The sequence below is a fragment of the Aythya ferina genome (assembly GCF_964211825.1).
Source record: "Aythya ferina genome assembly, chromosome: 3".
Lineage (NCBI taxonomy): Eukaryota > Metazoa > Chordata > Aves > Anseriformes > Anatidae > Aythya > Aythya ferina.
The window spans coordinates 50,717,672-50,737,189 of NC_140298.1; the positions used below are offsets into that span (position 1 = coordinate 50,717,672).

The 19,518-nt window shown below is 43.2% G+C and overlaps 1 protein-coding gene and 1 long non-coding RNA gene across 5 annotated transcripts in view; both read left to right on the forward strand.

Moving 5' to 3' along the window:
• Window positions 1–464: 464 nt before the first annotated feature.
• On the forward strand, window positions 465–8,155 carry LOC311433418. The gene is made up of 3 exons (XR_014690744.1): window positions 465–528; window positions 1,190–1,345; window positions 6,944–8,155. It is a non-coding gene; the product is annotated as an uncharacterized lncRNA (long non-coding RNA).
• Window positions 8,156–9,883: 1,728 nt separating this feature from the next.
• LOC311433415 (SAM and SH3 domain-containing protein 1-like) overlaps window positions 9,884–19,518 on the forward strand; it is a 547,080-nt gene continuing 537,445 nt past the window's right edge. For 2 of the 4 annotated variants that reach the window (XM_084512503.1, XM_084512505.1), the window contains exon 1: window positions 9,884–10,382. In XM_084512503.1, coding sequence (XP_084368629.1) covers window positions 9,972–10,382 — 411 coding nt within the window. In that variant the 5' untranslated portion in view covers window positions 9,884–9,971. The remainder of the gene's footprint in view (window positions 10,383–19,518) is intronic. The other 2 variants (XM_084512508.1, XM_084512510.1) reach the window with 2 other exon arrangements.

Sequence of the window (19,518 nt, forward strand, 5' to 3'; positions counted from 1 at the left end):
AGCTGGTGTGATTCTTTATTAACAAAGAAAAATTGTTCAGATGGTAAGCACATATTGCTTCTTCCTCTCTCTTCTATTTATTTTTAATTAGACTGTTAGATCCACTTTATCAGAAATATGCATGGTGTAAATTCAAGAAACCATTTGTTTTTTTAATTCCCTGATCTTGTAATATTCTGCTAGGCTTGTGTTTTTACAACCAAGCAGTTAAAACCCCACAGACACACCATCCCCAAATGCCTGTTAGGAAGATGCAGGGTACCAGCTGCAGGAAGACTGGGACCCACCCAAAATAAGGAAGCGATGGCAAGGTGCTGCAGGGCGGCCATTGGCAGAGATAGGTGTGATGGGCCAGGCTCCTGTGATGCCTGATCAACTCCTGACACACCACAGGGCTGGAAACAGGCCCCAGCTGCAAGAGAGGCCACATAAAAGGTGTGAGCTGGGATGCAGTGCTGCCTTCTGGGATACCTAGTTGGATGACTGACAAAAATCTATTACAGAGGAAGGGGCGAGCATGACTAAAAGGTCTCACGGCATTTATTCTGACAGGATGATTAATTTCTCATTACTCATCCAGAATGGGAGTGTCTGAGGGGAATTCAGGGAAATGTTTGATTCTTTCAAACATTGATTATTTGGAGAGGAGCTTTTGCATAAATCCAACACTTTTTACCATCTCACTTTTGAACTGCTGCAAAGAGAGCTTTCTAATCTCCTTTTGGAGGTTCTTCAGAATCAGTGCTATCAGGACCCCACAGTTCAATGCGAGGAGCCAAATCCTTAGCCACCTCAGAGTGTCTAATTTACTAGGGCCATGCTGAACCCTTTCACACAGCCAGTTCTCCCATCTCCTCTTCCTCCTCCACTTTTTCCTCCTTCCTCCTCCTCCTCCTCTTTTCCTTCCTTCTCCTTCTCCCTCCCCTCCTCCTTTTCCTCATGTGTTCTGGGTGCCTACTGGTCCTGCTGATGTGCTGGGAAAGGTGTCCTGGAAGAGGAAAAATTTCCTGTAAGAGGAAAAATCATGATTGTTACCCTGCAGCACTGCTTGGCTCCAAGGGTTTTTACCCAATAGCCACCTGGATAACAATTTTGACTTCTCCCTACAAGGGAGCACTTTACTTTGGATGAGTCTCAAGAAACAGAATAAGTACACTCTGCTTTACTTTTGATGATTTCTACCTCACAGGGCTCTAGCTTTTATGTCCTGCGTCTCAAGTGCTGTTCAGAAAGCTCTGTGTGTTTATGCCATCTACAGCAGCTGAGCTTGAGAGAAAAAGGGAAAGCTGGGACTGTTCTTTCACCTTTAGTAAGATCACACACAGCAATGGCCACACTGAATCAGGTAAGTCCCATGAATTCGATATACTGTCTAGGTAGCAAGAGCCTAAGCAAAAAGTCAGTATAAGAACAAGGCAAACACAGCAAGGGAATTTTCCAACTGGACTATTTCTGTTGGAGGGGGGCAGGAATCGGATCTGGACATGGTGAGAAAAGGAGAAAATAACAGAAAGTGAAGAGCGTTAACAAAAAAGCCATTCAGCACAGAAGGCATGAAGGAAAAGAGGAGGAATTGTGGAAATGGGAGATGATGGAAAACACAGTCCATGAGGCAGACAGAGCCGCAGGAAATTGGTAGGGATAATAGACATGGAGGAAGGATGGATGAATGGAGCAGTCAGAGAAGGAGCACATGGTCAAAGGAACTGAGCATATGCCAGCGGGTAATGAAAATAGCCAGTCTATTACTGGCTGTGTGTATAAGAGAAGGGAGTTTAAGAATACACTTCTAATGTTTATGTACTTAGAGAGCTGTGGCTTTGAGAAATTTTAAAAGTCTCATCATTTTTTATCTATCTCCCTCTAAATACATTACAAATCTGGGGTTTCACCTGCGTGCCTCTGAAGAGAGGCAGAGTAAATGCAAACATGGGAGAAACTAAGAGCTGACTGTCAGTTGGCAGCTTCTCTGATAGCTCTGTAAAATCAATGGGTGACTCTGCTCCCCGATGACATGGAAACCTCAGCTGAACAAAAACAGCAGGGTGTTTTTCCCTGGGGTCAAAATATTGCATTGCGGTCCTAGGACATTGGAGGAATCTTCTGGAACCAAGAGGATAATTTCTGAAGGGTTGATCATTTCCCTTGTCTCTGACAGACGCTTCCTGCCCCACAGTAATTGCAGCTGGTGATTAGTGCCACAATTTTTAGGACAAGCTGCACAAGCTAGTTAGAAATGATGGATACGTTTTTCCCCATTTTACGAAATCATCTTTTTTTCTCCACAAAATGCTTTTGTGTCCTGGAAATGTGGTGCCTGCCTGATGTTTGCAGGTTTTTACAATGTCTTTGTGTAAGACATATGACTATGCTGACTGTAAGTGAGTTCAATTTTATTAGGCAGTAGCTGTATGCTCTAAATTCAATTTCTCATTGGAAAAAAAAAAAGAAAAAGAAAAAAGAACAAACAACTTCAAAGCTGCATAAAGACTGTTGTTTCATGGTTTGTGCAAGCATCTGATAAAGGAGCTCTTCTTGATGAAGGGGAGTATGCGGACATTTGTAGAAAAAAGGTGACGGAAGCTCACAGTAAATGTCCAAGAAACCAAAGCTTTCGGCTTTTTGTTCATTATAATTCCAAGGCAGTGTCATGTGGAAGTGCTAGACTGTAAGTTATGTGGGTGTTTATATTAATTAACTTTCTACACACTGTTCAGCTGGTATTTCTAGGGATTGCCACAACATAAGTAGTACCAGGAACACTACTATTAATAATAATATAGGATTATTATTATTTTATTTTATTTTTTTTACATTTGCCTGCTATAAGTAGTTTATTTAAAAACCTTTCAGTGTGAAGTAAAATGTTTTGGGTAAATGTAAAATTCCTGTGTGCACACCACATCAGCATTGCCTTCTGGCTCAGAGCCAATACTGGTCACTGTTCAAAGTCTGTAAAGACAAGCCCACTCTGAATTATTGTAGGGAAGGAACTATTGCATTGTGAAAATAGGTGTCCACCAGCAGTGAATGAAACAGCAGTCACAATATATTTCTAGGGATAAAGTGGTTTTGTCTTGTTTTGGTTTTAGAGTTTTTGCCATGAAAAGCCAAGAAGCCAGTACTTGTGCAGACTGGTTTTAGCTCTTCATTGGAAGTGTAATACAAAACAAAACAAACAAACAAGCAAAAAACCTTAAGAGTCTTCTGGTTAACAGAGAATGGGCTGCTCTATGGAAGAAGTTTAGCTCTTACACCTTCTCATTCTGCTACTGAGGAAAAAGAAGCTAAATGTTTAGACTGAATTCTGGTTACAGAACTTGGTCTGAGAAAAACAGCCTTGATGTAGATATTTATTCCGATTTCTATTAAATTTGCTTCTCTGTTACCTTCAGAAAGTGATCTAGTTATCATAGTCCTGATCTTAAATTAATGCCTGTAAATTTTTATGGGAAAGGAAGCAAGAGTACCACAGTAAATAAGGTAGCTACTCTGTTTCAAATGTGATTTCAAATCCAAAATAATTTAATTTCATGACTAAAAAAAAAAAAAAAAAAGAGAGAGAGAGAGAGAGAGAGATGTTTCATCAGCTAGGTTCTTTTATTTTCCCCTTTAGATAGACTCAATGAGTATTATATTATTATAAAAATGAATATTCTGAGTATATTTGGGACTGAAGGTGGTTTTTGAAGTTTTTGTAGTTTTTGTATATTTGAAGTTTCATTTAAAATTAAAGCGTTGCTTTGTTTATATAAACAATTGATACATTTCATTTTGTAAACAATACTCTTTTTACATTTAGATTTCATATGAAATTCCATATTGCCATGTTTACGTCAGTCTTCATTTTCTGTTTCTTTTTTCTGTGATAGAGCTTTTGCTTAAATACATCTTAATTCCTCACAAATAGTATCTTTTCAAATTTTTGTCTACTGACAACATATGAAGAGAGGGCAAAGGCTTGTTTAGCCTAGAGATGAGAAAGCAAAGGAAACCAGTCTTCAGCTTTTGACAACATAACAGGAAATCTATACAGAAGGTAAAGCCAAACCTTTCTTAGAAGTGCCCAGCAGAAGGACATGAGACGAAAGGCGCAGTTGCTTTCACTAAACAGGAGGTAAATGCTCGTCCTGGTAAGAGAGGAAGTAAGCTGGAAGAGGTTGCCCAGAGAAGATGGGGAATCTCCATCCTTGCAGATTTTCAGAAATCAGGTGGGCAAACCCACCTGCAACCTGATCTGGCTTTGAAGCTCACTTTGCTCTCAGCAGGGTATGGGACTGGATGACCTTCAGGCGTCCTTTCCAATCTAAATTTTCCATTCTTCCATGAAAGTGTACTTAAAGTAGTTAGTGGTCCTTTTTTTTTTTTTTTTTTTTTTTTTTTTAATAAGGAAAATTCAGTCATCAGAATACTTAAGTCAGTACTATTCATTAGTTAGTACAATTCATGAGAGCTGACATAATGTGTACTAATTTCTGAATTTCTAACCTTTATACATAAGTTTATTTATTTGCAGAGTTTACATGAGATAATCTTCCTTTAGATGCTGAATTTTGTATTTATATATTTTTCACTTCACACTCACCTTTAGATAAGAGAGTATTTTCAAACTTTATCTCATCACCATTAAATTCCTTGGGACTTTTTGCCAATGTATTCTAGGTATGGTCACACATTTGCAACGTTTTACAAGGAAGTATAAAGAGCTCTATTTACCTTAACTAATAGCCTAGTTCTGCAAATATTTACCTTTGTATATGAGCAGTTACATTCATTTTAGTGAATTATTCACCTTTTGCCCTGGTGGAAACCTTAGAAAAGTATTTGGGAATTTGCTTCTGTGTTTTACAAAAGTACAGAAGTATTAGCTTGCACTCAATAAATTATTTATAGCTATGTAATCATGTGCTATACCCTCATGCTGTATGTGAAGTTGAATTTACTTTTCTAGCTGAGCGTCACAAATACCTTAATTGAATTTTATTATTTTCAGACTCTTCCTCCAATTCATGCACAAGGTGATTATCCTTCAGAATATTTATGTTTATGTCTAGCTTTGTTTCAAACATCAAATATATCATTGTGGTTCAAAACACTAAGTACTCAGCTATCCAGAGCAAAGGCCTGCCATGTTTCCTTAATGTGTCAAAAATGAGTCAGTAATGGTAAAGGTAGGAAACAAACAAACAGAAACAACCTCTAAAGATTCCTGAGTATATTTTTATCTAGGTGTAAGTTAGCATTCAGCTACAATCTGATTTATCCCACTCCACACAAAATGACTATATACAGCATCTCACGGTATAGAAAATGGGTGACCATAGCTTTGCAAAATCTACCATTATCTGACAATGTAATCCATTAGCTAAGCATGTATTTTAATAGCATACACTTCAGAACAGAAGTTCAAGGATGAAACATTTTTCATTTGCTGGTGCCCTGGATGAATACAGGGTGCCCTCTGTTTGAAGGTTACCTAAACTGATTTAGTTAAAATATCCTTTACATTTGCTAAACAAACTTGCCATTGCTATGATGTATCCTTTTTGGCAATAAATATCGCATTTATGTCATATTACATGAATAATACAGTCTGACATGGTGAAACCTGCCAGGACTTTCATTTTTTTCCCTCATAGTGCGCCTGAAAAGATGCTGGAAAAAAAAATGCTAGGGAAAAATGGTATTTTTCTGCCACATATCTCATCTGGACTTGATTCTTCTGAATACAAGTTAGAAATAACTTCTATCCATTTTGCTGGAAGCTGCTACAAACTTAACCTGAAAAGCAAAAATCTGGTCCTTACCCTTCACTACCAAACTGCTTACAAGGAAAATTCTACTAACTTGGTAGCAAACATTCCCTCCATAATGTGTTTATGTAGATAGTGACTGCAACATTGCAATCCTGTATATCAGTGAAGCTTCTAATATGTGTTCTCTTTATTATATTCTGAATTTGAAAAACAAAGTTGAGATTTAGTTTGGAAATGCTGGAGACGATCGATTCGCATGGAGCACTACAGAAGTTAGATGCATTGTGTCAATTATCATCAGCCCACACAATTCTAATGAATTCCAGTCACAGTGTCGCTTGATTAACTTTGCCCCAAAAGTGGTGGTCTTTATTTGAATGGCAAAGTATGAGAAGCAAGGAGGAGTGCCCTGTTCTCACTTGTCACCTGCATGATTACATACATACCTGTGGTTACATTTATACATAACATAGAGGTAAGAAGATATTTGCTGTGTATCTCTACTGGAACAGCATGTTTCAGATTTTCCCTGGGAGGCTCATCCCTTCTCATGTGGTCCATTGGAAGGTCACAGACCATTCCAGGGCCTAGAAAAGAGGAAGAGTATTTGCACGCTGAAAAGCTGGGTACAATACCTAATGAAGAAAGCCAGGATGTGTGGTGCTACTTCCTTTCTGCTGTTTATCCTGGAACTTGAAGGTAGATTTACCTGTACATGTTTTAGCTCACCCATACTATTAGTCTGCCTGTGTGCCTTTCATTTACCAATTGCTTGTGCTTTGGCTCTTTGTTTAAGCACAGACTATTTCCAATGTATGTCAGGAAAACCCGTGTATTCAGGGAAAGCTTCCCCCACCTTGTGATATATTAACATCTTAATTAGTATCTGTATATAATGTGAGCATAAATAGTGTACTCTGCAGAGATAAGCTAAAAGCTAAATATAAGCTGAAATAGTGTCTCTATTCCACCACTGAAATTAATCTGCAAATACTGTAAGAAATATTGTTTAATGTTTTACTATCTTATTTAATAGCTCTACATATAAGATACAAATGACAAGTGGAGCCTTACAATCAGCAAACACACACTTTGGCATGAGCTGGATCAAAACTGTAGTTCAATATCTGAGGAATTAACAAATTTAACATTTAATAATTTTTAATAATCATTTTTGCATGTAACAGGTTTTCAAGCTGACTTTGCTGTTATCACTCAAAACACACCTCCATCTCCTGCTCCTCCACTTGGAGATCTTCCTCCTTCAGTCTTAATATAGGGCCCCAGGCTATTGCCTACCCCTCCCAGTCTGGGGTCATCTGGGAACTCACAGAAGACGCAGCCCACCTTGCCACTGAAGGCATCTGCAAAGATACCGTACAGTACTGGCCCCACAATCAACCCCGAGGAATGCCCTTTTCAGTAGCCACCAAACCTCTACACAACTCTTCATGAAGACTTGCTCTGGTGTGTTCCCAGGTGAAGAGGATGGGTCTTTTCCTCCATGGACCTCTGATTGTTTTTTTTTTTAAGGTCTTTTTTAAGGACATAACTTTTTATTATTATTATTTATTTATTTTTTATTTAATTGTCACCTAAAACTCTGCTGTATCTGCTACCAGGTGAACTCTTTTTGTGAAATCAATGTCAATGCCAAACCAGAGACAGTTTCATAACGCTGTAACCTGCGGCTGAACTCCACAGTCCTGAGGGGGCAATGCACAGGTTCAGAGAGATGCTCAGGACCCTGCCCTCTTACAGATGGGAGGCACATGGTTTGCCAAGCCACAGCTGAACCACAATATTTGCAATACCTTAAAAAGCCCTCCCAGACCCTTCTGAAATCCACAGATGAAACCGATATAATTCTGTATGTGCTGTCAGTAAGCCCGACGAATGGGGGCTGCACCAGCCAGTTTTCCCCATCTATCTCTGACACCATCAATTCCAGCTCTGCTCGCGGAACCTCCTTGCTAATTTCTCCGGCCTTGTCAGTCGTTCACCAGGCCTGTGAAAAGAAGATAATTGCTGCTGCAATCTCCGTGTCGGGGCTGGGGAGAGGGTTTGAAATATTGCGTGGCCTGGAAAGAAAATAAGATACCAGATGAGAAGATGGGTGGAAGGAGATTTTAAAGGGGAAAAAGTGCTGTTCTTTTTCCCCTTTTAGTGTATGAATGTGTGAGCCATACCCAGAGGCTGCATTATAACCGCTTGTAAGTATGTAACTTCTAAAAAACGCCCTGCAATAATACATGTACAGTGCTTTAGCTGAGGATGTTGCTGTGTTAAACAATCCTGGGGTGAATTGCTACCAAGTCCGGAGGAGAAACCCGAGCCCACCCGCTACAGAGGTCCCCCAGGCACCTTGTCACCACTACAACCAACCGAGTTACGGAAGGGGGGAGGCACGAGGGGCGCCCTCAGCAGCTCCCCGCAGCCTAATGCGGGCTGCCCCCTGCCCACAGCCTCCTGTCAGGACGCCGCGGGCTCCAGGCGCTGCCCCGCTCCCCCCGCAGCGCCACGGCCGCGGCTCCCTCCGAGGCGAGGCGACCCCCCCGGCCCCTTTGGGTCCTCCCCCGGCCCCTTTGGGTCCCCCCGGGGCGACGCCTGGCCCCGGCGGTGGCGGCGCTTCCCTCGGCGGCCTGGCGAGGGCGCCGCGAGCCCGGCGGTGCGGCCGGAGCAGGGCGGCCGCCCTCAGGCAGCCCCCGGCCGAGGGGCGGCGGGGCCGGGGCTGAAGGGAGCGAGGCTCGCCCCCGGAGCAGCCCCGCTCGGGGCGCGGTGCCCAGCTGGCCGGGACCCGCTGCCCGTCCTGCCGCTGCCCGCAAGGGGGACGGGGCGGCGGGAGGGCGTGTGGAGAGCGGGCCTCTGCTCCTGCTCCTGCCCCAGCTCCATCCCCTGCCCCTGCCACAGCCCCTGGTCCTAGCCCCGAGCCGTGTAAAGGGGGCGGCCGGCGGCGGCTGCCTGTCAGCCCGCGACCCCCTCCAAAGTTGTGAGGGCGGCGGGGCAGGGGCTGGCGGCACAGGAGGAGGAGCAGGAGCTGGGAGAAGCCGCGTCGGGAGGAGGCGGAGGAGCCACCCGAAGCCCCCAGGGGTAGGGGAAGGAGGAGCCGGCAGGGAGGGGGCTCCGCAGAGGGGTCCCGCTGGCGGGGACCGGTGGGGGGCTCGGCCAAGGCAGCGGGGCAGGCGGCAGCGACCTGCGGGGGGCGGCTCGGCAGCCCCGGGGCCAGCCCTGCCGCCGGGGGATGCGCGGAGCCCGGCCGCCCGCTCGGCACCGCCGGGACAAGAGGGGATAACGGGGATCAAGGGGATAAAGGGAATAAGGGGGGTAAGGGGGATCAAAGTTGTGCCCGGCCGGCGCCCGGCTGCCTGCCCGCCCGGGGCAGGGGGAGCAGGAGGGGGGCTCGCTGCCGGGCTGATGCCGGCATCCCGGGGCGGGGATGAAGGGCAGCGGGGAAAGTAACTCGGGAAAGTGAGCGGGATCCTTCCTTATCAGCCCTCCCTTTCTTTTTTTTTTTTTTTCCCCCATCCTAATCCGAAAGGAGCCGTTTAAAAGGGAAGCGAAAGCCGCCTGTGTGCACCCGCTGCCGGCAGGGATAGGGGAAAGGACGTAAAAATAAAAAAATAATAATTTAAAAAAGCACGGCGCTGTGCTGGGAGAGGGAAGGGGATCCTGCTCGCCCGGCGTGACCGGCCCCAGGCAGGGAGCGGATTGATCATGCGACAGAGCACGGGAAGGTGAGACGGGAGCTGGAACAGAAACCGAAGCTGGAAGGAAGAGAGGGGGGGAAAAAAGAAAAAAATAGACAGCGCCGGCGAATTACTTCCAGAGAAAGTGGGTGGATGTTGTGCGGCAGCGGCTGGGGATTTTAGGGGATGCACCCTCGCACTTGGCTTCGCTCTCGCCCGAGCCTCCCCTCTCCGGTGGCAGCGGGCGGCGGCGCTTGGTGGCAGCAGCAGAGGAGGAGGAAGAAGCGGGAGGGCTTCGCTCGGCAGCGCTGCCGATGCCCCGCTGATCTGCTCTAGGGATTCGTGGCTTGCTTTTTTTTTTTTTTTTTTTTTTTTTTTTCCCCCACCCCCTGTGAGTGTTCATTTCGTGACCTTGCTCCCGAGCCCCGCGAGTCGCGGCGCGGCTCCTGGCCGTGTCTCTGTTTCCTCCGGCCGGGGGGAGGCTGGCTCCGGTGCTGAAAGTTGCGGTCGCCGTCCCCGCGGAGCCAGCATGTGCACCAACATCGTGTACGAGTGGCTGAAGACCCTGCAGCTCCCCCAGTACGCCGAGTCCTTCGTCGACAACGGCTACGACGACCTGGAGGTGTGCAAGCAGATCGGGGACCCGGACCTGGATGCCATCGGCGTGGCCGTGCCCCAGCACCGCCGCCGGATCCACGAAGCCGTGCGGCGGCTCAAGGAGGCGGCCGAGACGGCGGCGGGGCTCTACTTCACCCTGGAGCCGCCGCCCGCGCCCCCCGACACCGGCCGCCCCCCGTCGGGGCCGGGGTTGGCGGCCCCCCGGCACCGCCCCGGCCGGGGGGGGCTGGTGGCTTACCCCCGGCTCAAGCTGAAGATCATGATCCGTGACAAGCTCGTCCGCGACGGCATCAACCTCAGCAAGCCCCCCTACTCCAACAAGGTAAGACAGCTCTTCGGGGTTTTGGCCGGGTCCTTGGCTCCGGTCCGGTTTGGGTGTGAAGGCAGGGATTGACGGGACCACCTACAAGATGCTTCGAGTGTTTGTTATTTTATTTCTGCTCTATTTATTTATTTTGCCTTCTGCAACTTTTCCATTGTGTTGGGGGTTGATAGCTGCTCTCACCAGCCCTTACAGGTAGTATGCTAGTGTCAGGTCCTGCTGGCAAAGTGGCTCCCGAAGGAAGCAGCCTTGTGGCTGGAGGAACAGCTCCTGTTGCCCACGTTTATTTACTAGGGGATGGAAGTGAGCGGTGAATGTCAAAACCATGCGTCAGCCGCCCCGGGCACGAGTCAGTTGGTGTTCAGGACACATGTTCTGCTGAAAGGCCGGAAAAGTGCGGGTCTCAGAAAAGTGTATTCCAGTTTGATAAACCCCCAACATTCACCTAATTCTTATCTTCTGGAAAGGTTAAAGCATAAGGTTAATGTGGTCCAGAAGGTAGAAATTGTTTTGTCTGAAGTTTTCTGTAGATTTCCTGCTGCAAATAAGATATGCACGATGAATACAGCTATAGAATTAAATGGGCAGTGCCATGGAGGAGAAAGTGACTTGTGAAAGAAAATAAGGTATTAAAATGCATGTTTGCTTCAGAGCTGAGAATGAAATGCTTCGGAAAGTTGTTTGATGACCCAGGTTGCCCATATTTTCGATAATGTTTTTTCAGGAAACCTGAGCAGTTGTCAATTGACCTTGAAATTGTGGGCACTTTCTGCCTCGGAAAAAAACTTCCAGAAGACATGGAAGTAAGGTGATGGGGAAGTCTGCAGGTCTGGGTCTCTAGAAATGGTTATGGTTGTGATGAATTAAAACTGAGAATTACCATCAGCAGCAGGGGACCTGGATGTGGTAACAATGGGTGAAATTCAGCTTGGTTAACAATGTGGAGGTGCTCATAATAAGGCTAAGAGGATAATAAGTTTCAGGACTCCTCTTTTTAATAGAGGACCACTAGTCACTTCTCCAGTACAGCACAGTTGACTGGTTTGATACATTTCTTTGTTCACTTCTTCCTGAAACATCTGACTGATGACAGATGTTTCAGGAAGAGACAATCTGAGATGGATCAGAGGCAATGTACCAAATCTGATAGTGTGGTGGCCAAGACATCCTTGAATGTATACATTGAGTCTAAGTACAGCATCTTCCAAAACCTACTGTGTCATTTCAGAGAGATCTTTTTCCCTTTAAAGTGATATGTCATTGGACCGACATTGTTCTGAAATTACCATTACACGTCTTATATAAACAAACTTCCATAAAAGTTCTTGCTTATCAGTGCTGCTGCAGTGCGTTTCCCACCTTCACAGCTGTTTCACTTCTTTCTTTCAGCTTTGTGCATATTCACAGTCATCAATTCCTTCTTACCAAAGAATTCCCTGCATTCTCACTTCACTACCTTCTCTCTTTGCTACCTTCTCTATAGGAATTATAACATTCCTAAGATGCCAGCGTGTGACACCACGGAAATTAAAATCTTTGGCATTGATTTCTTCTTTAGCTCACCTTGTTTTAATTTGATGGGTCTGATAGTAATGTGGGTTAACTGTCAGGACAAGCTCATCTTACATGGAAAGTGTCACTCAATGTTAATGGGTTTAAATGTAAATGTAACATTTTGAGGTAGAAAGAGGAACTAAGCTTTATTTCTGTATTTTATTTCAGCTTGTGGTGTCAGTGTTTATTTTGGATGATAAATGCATATAACATCATTTTTTTTTACAGTAATAGAAAAACTTTCTCCATGTTCTTAATGTGAATCACTTCACATTGAAGCGTGTTGTAAGAAACCATAAAACTGGCAAGATTTGAATGTGTGTTGCTCAACATGTGTTCTTGTGAATGCCACCCACTGTAGCAATCCATCTCAAAAACGGCTTAAAGGGAATACCAAAAGATCACGTCACTGTGCATTATTCATTGGATGTTGTGTAGAACACGAGAAATAAATACTGTATTCTTTCATTTGGGAAAGAACTGTATTGTAATTGTGCCTCTTTTGAAGAAAAAGGTCCTTTAGAAAACTGGCTGTAATTTCAGCAACCTGTATTATATGTTTTTATATAGAATATGCAGTGTACAGACTTCTGCATGTCCAAAGAAACCGGATGTGTTCTCTTCTGCACATAAGATTAAAGAATCAGCTTCAGGTATATCCCAAGTTTTTGTATATATTTATCCAAAGACACATCTGTCTACAGATGGTCATGTAGCTGGTGTGGAGCAGGGCACTAGACACCAACCTGTTGAACATCTGTTTGCATTTCTGCTGCTGAGCTCCTAACCAGCCTTCTCCTTCACTCCATGGCTTACATGAACAATGTCATCTTTTCATGTAGACTTTCAATGTCTATGAATGGAGCATTACACAGAGGAGCATGCCTATGTGTATTTGTATGTGTATATTTATATATGTATTTTACTTGTTTCCTGAGGAATACTTAAAGCATTCAGTTATGTAGTTCTCAGACAATTTTGGAGTTTTATTTGAAAATGTCCCTGAGAACTGGAAGTGCTGATCCTCTGCCTTGTTTACATCTTTTTGCTAGCTTCCTGAGCTGCAGGCTTGACAAAACACCAAAAATGAGTACTAGGTGTGGATGATGAGATGTTAAAAACATCTTTTTGCTGTCTCCTTTCAGTGTTGTCATTGTTTTATCGGATGAAGGGGGAAAACACAGAGTGTGAGGGATAGAAATGTATTGGCAAGGTAAATTTTAGTTTAACTTAGCTTGATCGCACTCAGAAAAAATGAGTAACAACTACTTAATGCAGCTTAATATAAATCTCTTAAAGACGTGCAGGCTTTGAATTCAAGCCATGTGTGTGGGCGACTTCAGACATGGAGAATTATCGCAAGCCATCTTGATTATTTCCAGGAGAATTAGAACCTAAGACCTCACTTCCTCAAATTGAATCTTTTATATTTTTCAAATGTAAACCAAGGAATATAACTGTAACTGAGAAGAACTCTACCGAGGCCAGTTTTTTTCTCCACAACGGTAATCTTCCTTCATACTCCAAGTCTTCTGTTTCGGTTTCAAGCCTGCTGTGTCAGATCTCCTTACAAGTCCCTTGAATCTGAGGAACTTCTTGTGGAGGTGATGGGCTGCAGTGCACTTCAAAGAAGAGCTTGTGGTACCTCATTGAGTCAGCCCAGAACATCTAGCTGCTTTTAAATATTTATTTAATAATTGGTTGTAATTCTGTCTTCAGTTAGGGAATCTGTTATGCCGGATGTAGGAATAGTATTGCTATTCTTCTGACATGTAGAATTTAGGGGGTGCGATGGCAGAAGAAAACTGAAATGAGCAAAATGCCAAGTTTCCCATTCAGATGAACAAAGGGGAGCTCAGTGCTGACCTGAGCCAGCCAGAACAAAGGCAGTGGAGCCTTCACCCCCATGCAGACACACTTCTTACCTTGGTGGGCTGTCTGCAAACCAGATTATGTCCATGCTCGGTTCGAGCAGGAATAATGTCACTAAATGTCACTGTGGTATGGAAAGCAGAGGAGCTCCACTTTAGTCAATACAAAGACGAGTAGGGTACCTTGTCACGGAACATGTCAAGAGAAATTAAGTATTCTATTTATCTTGAATACAGATTAAGTGACATTTAATAGTTTACTGGAATTTCATTACTATTTCTAATTGAAACAAATGGCCTGACCTGTTCTTGAGGAACTTTATTCAATTTTTCATCTGCAGAGAACTGCAAATACATTAAAAATGACTGAAAATATACATGCATTAAAACCTCCCACACCAATTAAGATGATTTGCGTAGCCTCAATAAAGTTATACTGATGTAGATTTCCATATTTATTAGAGAGAATAAAACTGTAGTATGACATGTGTATGTTGTATGTGACCTCATTGTCACTCACTGTGCTGTTTACGATTATCAGCATGCTTGGAAAACAAACACTGAAAATTCAGCTGCATTTGAGGTCATAATCTCAAGAGCTCAAGCAGATGTAGAAAAGAAAGAAGTCAGATCCAAGTGAGTATCTGCTTAAACATCCAACTATGTTTTTTTTTACGTTCCATGCTGATGGTATAGCACAGATTTGTGTTTCTGATTAAATCTTTGTTTAATCCTTGCCATCGCAAAATGAGGAATATCTCGCATAAGTCATATGTAAAGAGGTAAAGATGCCAGCAATACTCTTTGAAACATACTGATTCAAACTGAGTCTGGGACTGTATAATTTAGTTAGTGCTTCAGATAGCTACAGAAATGAATTCGGTGAATTAAAAATATTGTGCTTTGAAGAAATGGCAACACTCACCCATACTGGAATTAAACATGAACCTTTTTCTAAAGACCTGGCTGCTTTGGAATAACTGCATCAACCCTGATTAGCAGAGCGTTCTCAAATATGCCTTGGGGAAAGCTGCCTATTGACAAAAGTACTAGTGCATTAAGTAGTAACAATATTTTCATGGCAATAAATTAGCAAAGCTACAGGCAATGTTCAGGAAGTAAAAAGGTATTTTATATTAGGAAGCACTGAATTTGCCTTTAACTTCATACCTCTGTTTTCTTTTAAAGAAAATACAGCACCTCATATATTGGACAGTTGTTTCAAAGTCACAATTTATTAAACTCAGAAAAAAAAAAACAAACAAACTGGAAAAGGTCTTCTCCCAAAAGAGCATTAAGGCAAGATATTGCAGAATATGAATAATACAGCACTCTGCTGTATTTGCATTTGAATACTTCCTGAATATTTTAATGTGTATCCACTCTCCTCTGGAAATGTTGAATGTGAATTTTCCTGGGTTTCATTATGTCTCAGTTTTGAGAGGAAAGAAAATCCCATTAGGGTGTATTAAAGGTGGAGTCCTAAGAGAGGATAGCATCCACTTTTAGTATTTTCTCTCTTTTTCTAGGGTTGTGTTCACTTCCCCTGTGTGTCTTCTCAGGTCTGGTCATGGTGGGTGCTGGAAGGGTGAAGTGGAGCGTGGGGTCCTGAGCTCAGTGGAAGCTGAGCTGAGCTGCCTTCCCCTGCGCTCAGCATCAACTGCGCGTGAAGGGGATGCTTTAGCCAGCCTTCAAATGGCGTTACGTTTGAAGGAGAAACTCAACTTACAGCTCCCTGGCAAAAGAGAGATGCCTGGCCTCTTGTAGTTCCCAGAAGGCTTTTTCTTCCCCCCAGGGACATGATTCAGTCAGAGCTCAGTGGTGCGAGGCTGAACTGAATTTTCTCAGGAAAATTCTGAACTCTGTGTGTGTGTGTGCATGTGCAGGGCCATTCGCCAGTGCCTTAAAATTAAATTTAAGCTTCCCTATATGTAAGTAAGAAAAGTGATCAAGGAACAAATAGTAGCTTGGATATATGACAATTAGCTATGCCTGTTATTTTTGCCTGTTAGACATACCCTGTGTGCATATGTCATTTATGAAAAGTCCTTATCCACTACAGTACATGTATGTATGATCTGAAACACACTGACAGGTATCACTGAACTTCCAAAAAATGCGGTAGAGGGGTTTGAGGTGAAAGGAGTATTGTTGTTCCCAATTAGGAGGGAATTTAGTACAGGAGGTCACTTTCTGGCTTGAGATTCTTCCAAAGCAGGGGAGGACGCAGTATGTTCAGGCTGGATCAGTAGGTGTAACTTTTACGTTTCTTCCTTTGTCAGTTTGAATGAGCCCCTTTGCTTTGTGTTTGACAAAGCTATCTGGTTCAATCTCTTTGTCTAGGCTAACATGACATCTCATATTGATGTACTTATCTTGACAAACGCGGTGGCTTGTACACGCTGCAGGAATTGTCATTTATTAAACGTACATGGCAGAGCTATGTTTAGCACCACCGCGTTATTTTAGGAATGGCTGTACATCAGGAAGCAGAGAATTGCCTGAACCTTCCCCAGCACTGCCAGTCTGCAGCCAGGCTGGCCCAAAACTGTCTGCACTGAGTCATCGAGGCTGCTAGCTTTGCTACTTGCAGAGTCTCTTAATATTTTGCAAAACAAAAGAGAAGTGGTTTGTAAAATGAAACACAACTGCAGCTGCCTTCAAATAATGCCTCGTCCCTGTTCTCACGAGCTCAGCAGTATGTGAATTGCAGTGATACATGCCTCTTGCTGGAGTCTTGCTCCTCCAGTTGGTCTCATTCCCAGTGAAGTCACTGAGGATTTTGCCAGGGATTTCATTTGATGCTGGGTTTGGCTTGAAGTGTTCAAATTTAAATCAGCTAACAAGCACACCCTTACCAACTGTAATTGTTGTGATGGGTGAGAACAGTACGATGTGAGATGAGAATGATAAATATAGCAGTAGCACGCAAAAAGAAACCAGAACTTTTTCAGGGCTTTAAATATCACCATTAGCAGCTTGAACAGCAGCAAGGCAGACTTCTGAGTGTAGGTCTCACAGGTTCACACTAGAATAAATGTTTAGTAAATATTCTCTGAAATCTATGCTCATCTATATTGGCTGTAATCAAGTAAACAGTTGTTTACAGTTGTCCTTTCAGCAACTATAAATCAGAAAGAAACGGCGTGTATCAAATAAAACTTACAACTGGGTACAAACATACGTCTTCCATGAGTTCTTTTTTCTCCAAGAATTGCGTTGGTCTTGGGCATCCACACTCTGAAGTAGGGATGTGGTATTGTCACTCTGCATTTGACATCTGTGGGAACATGATGGGGAAATTAGGCCCAGTTCTGATGTCTGTGCCTCAAAAACCACACAGTAAATTTTGTGTCATTCAGGAAAGAGTTAAAAAGTCAAAAATAAAAGCCTTTTCTTTCCATCCAGGATGAAGAAAAGCTTGAGCAGTTTTTATTCCAGGGTTAGCTAAGTGGCCAACTGGCCATGCACTCAATATGTCAATGTTCCATAGAGAAAACAAACAAATAATTAAATAAAGCTAAGATCAGATGCAGATTTGGCATCGGTGCCTGTGTATCTTGGGTAGAGATTTTTGCCAGGAGTGACTCTTCTGTGCTAGGAAGCTCCCGTCCTTTGGGCTCCGCACCTCCCAGTCCATTTTCCCCAGAGCCCTCTGCTCATCGCAGAGCTACCCACTGCCCATCTCTCCTAAATCTGCCTAAAGACACTCTACCTTCTTCCTTAAGAGCGATGTGTTTCCCACCCAAGAATCACAGAATCACAGAATCACAGAATTTCTAGGTTGGAAGAGACCTCAAGATCAGAATGTACATCTTTTTCCTGGATCTCTCTAACCATTTTCACCCCAGTCTATATTCACTCAACAAAGCTGAGGAGTGTTACCGCTGATCTATTTGGGTGGAGAGAGAGAACTGAGGCAGCAATTCCTTTTTGTACAGCTTGAGACAATGCTCCGTCTTCTCATTTGATTCATCCCCTTCCAATCCCATGCTGAGCCCTGTGTTAGTTATCCATCCCATCCCAAGCTCTGCATGAGTTTTATTCCACCTCCCTTTCCCACTGTCCCAAAGTGCTGGGCTGTAATTTGGATCCTTCCCTTGCCTCCTCCACGCTCTGCTGAGAAGAAAGGCTTTCTCCCACTTGGGAGAGTTCCCAGAGATCTGGGGAAAGGAGTAGGTGTTACAGCTTTAGAAAATAGGTATGAGACCAAATTGGTCTTTATGAAGCAAGATGGAATGTATCACTTAAAAAAAAAAAAAAAAAAAAAAAAAGCTGTAGTTTCACCAAAAGTTATGAGTTCACTGCAAAAATGTTGAAAACAATTGTTGGCATAGTTTTTGGGTGCTTATTATGTGATCTCAGTAATCTCTCTGAACTGTAGCATTTCTTAATTCTAGTCCGATTGTGTGGTGTTTGCCAAAATGCTTTTCTTGCAATTTTGTTTAAACCTGTTCTACTAAAAACTGATTGTGTTGTATTATATAGAGAACTGTATACAGACACACCTCTGATCTTTTGTATACCTCGTAGTAAAGGTCTCCCCCTAAATATTCAACTCTTAGTTTAGTAAGGGTTTTTCCATAGCTAGGGAATGGGAGGTACCAGAATAGTCATCAAGAATCTAATTTGCCCTTGTGAAGACCTGTTACATCTTCATGTGCTGGTTCCTGGGCTATAACATTTAACCTAAGATAAGAGTGAGTGACTATTTCTGGCCCTGAGACTACATTCACTCTTATTTTAGACCAAACTTCACAAACAATTCTCATTTTAAAATGCCATTCTGACAAAATTAATGCGTTAACAAAGAGAACTATGGAAATTACTAAGCAAGAAGGTCCGTTCATTTTTATCCTATATAGGTGTTAACATTCAAATAAAGGGGAAAAGCAGAAGCAAAGGAAATGTGACTGAAATTATACCAAGAAAGATGAAAAAAAAGTCACATTCATCTCATCTGCTTTGCTATTTTTACATGAAAGAAATTACTAGGCTTTTGCGATGATAACTTCTAAACAAGACTTTGCCAAGAGAATACTTCAGAGGAAAGATTTTCACATACACTTGATATTTACACAGTGGTAAAAATAACGCTTTATAACTTTTAGAATAGAAGGAGCAAGAGAAAGTTTGACAAGCTACCACTTGTTGTTCTCTTTCCGGGTCTAAAAATTGCATACAGGAAGGACACACTTTGTGCAGCCAGTGACTAGAAGGAACAAAATGTGTGTCACTTTGACAATAAAGTCAAAACCAAACAAAAATAAACATGAAGAACAATGCATATGAAGTTAATCATACTGCGCCTCTTTAAGAAGTAACATCAGCAACCCTAGCAAAGGTTAAGGCAAAATTCTCCTAAAAAGTAGACTTTGTTCCCCATGTTTGTGGTCACAACAACTCAGCGTTTGAAGTGATGTTGGAAAAATACTGTTTACCCCTTCAGTACTAGAATCAGAGATGGCTTGGGTCAGAAGAGACCTTAAAGTCCATCTCATTCCAAACCCCTGCCATGGGCAGGGACACCTCCCACCAGACCAGGATGCCCAAAGCCCCATCCAGCCTGGCCTCACCACCCTCATCCTGAACATTTTCTTTGAGTCCTGATGGGGTCATTTCCTGGAAAAAGGATTTTATTCTTTTTGACAGAAAAGCACGAGTGCTGGACTGGGGAAGGAAGGGAACTGCTTTAACTGCTAACGACCATC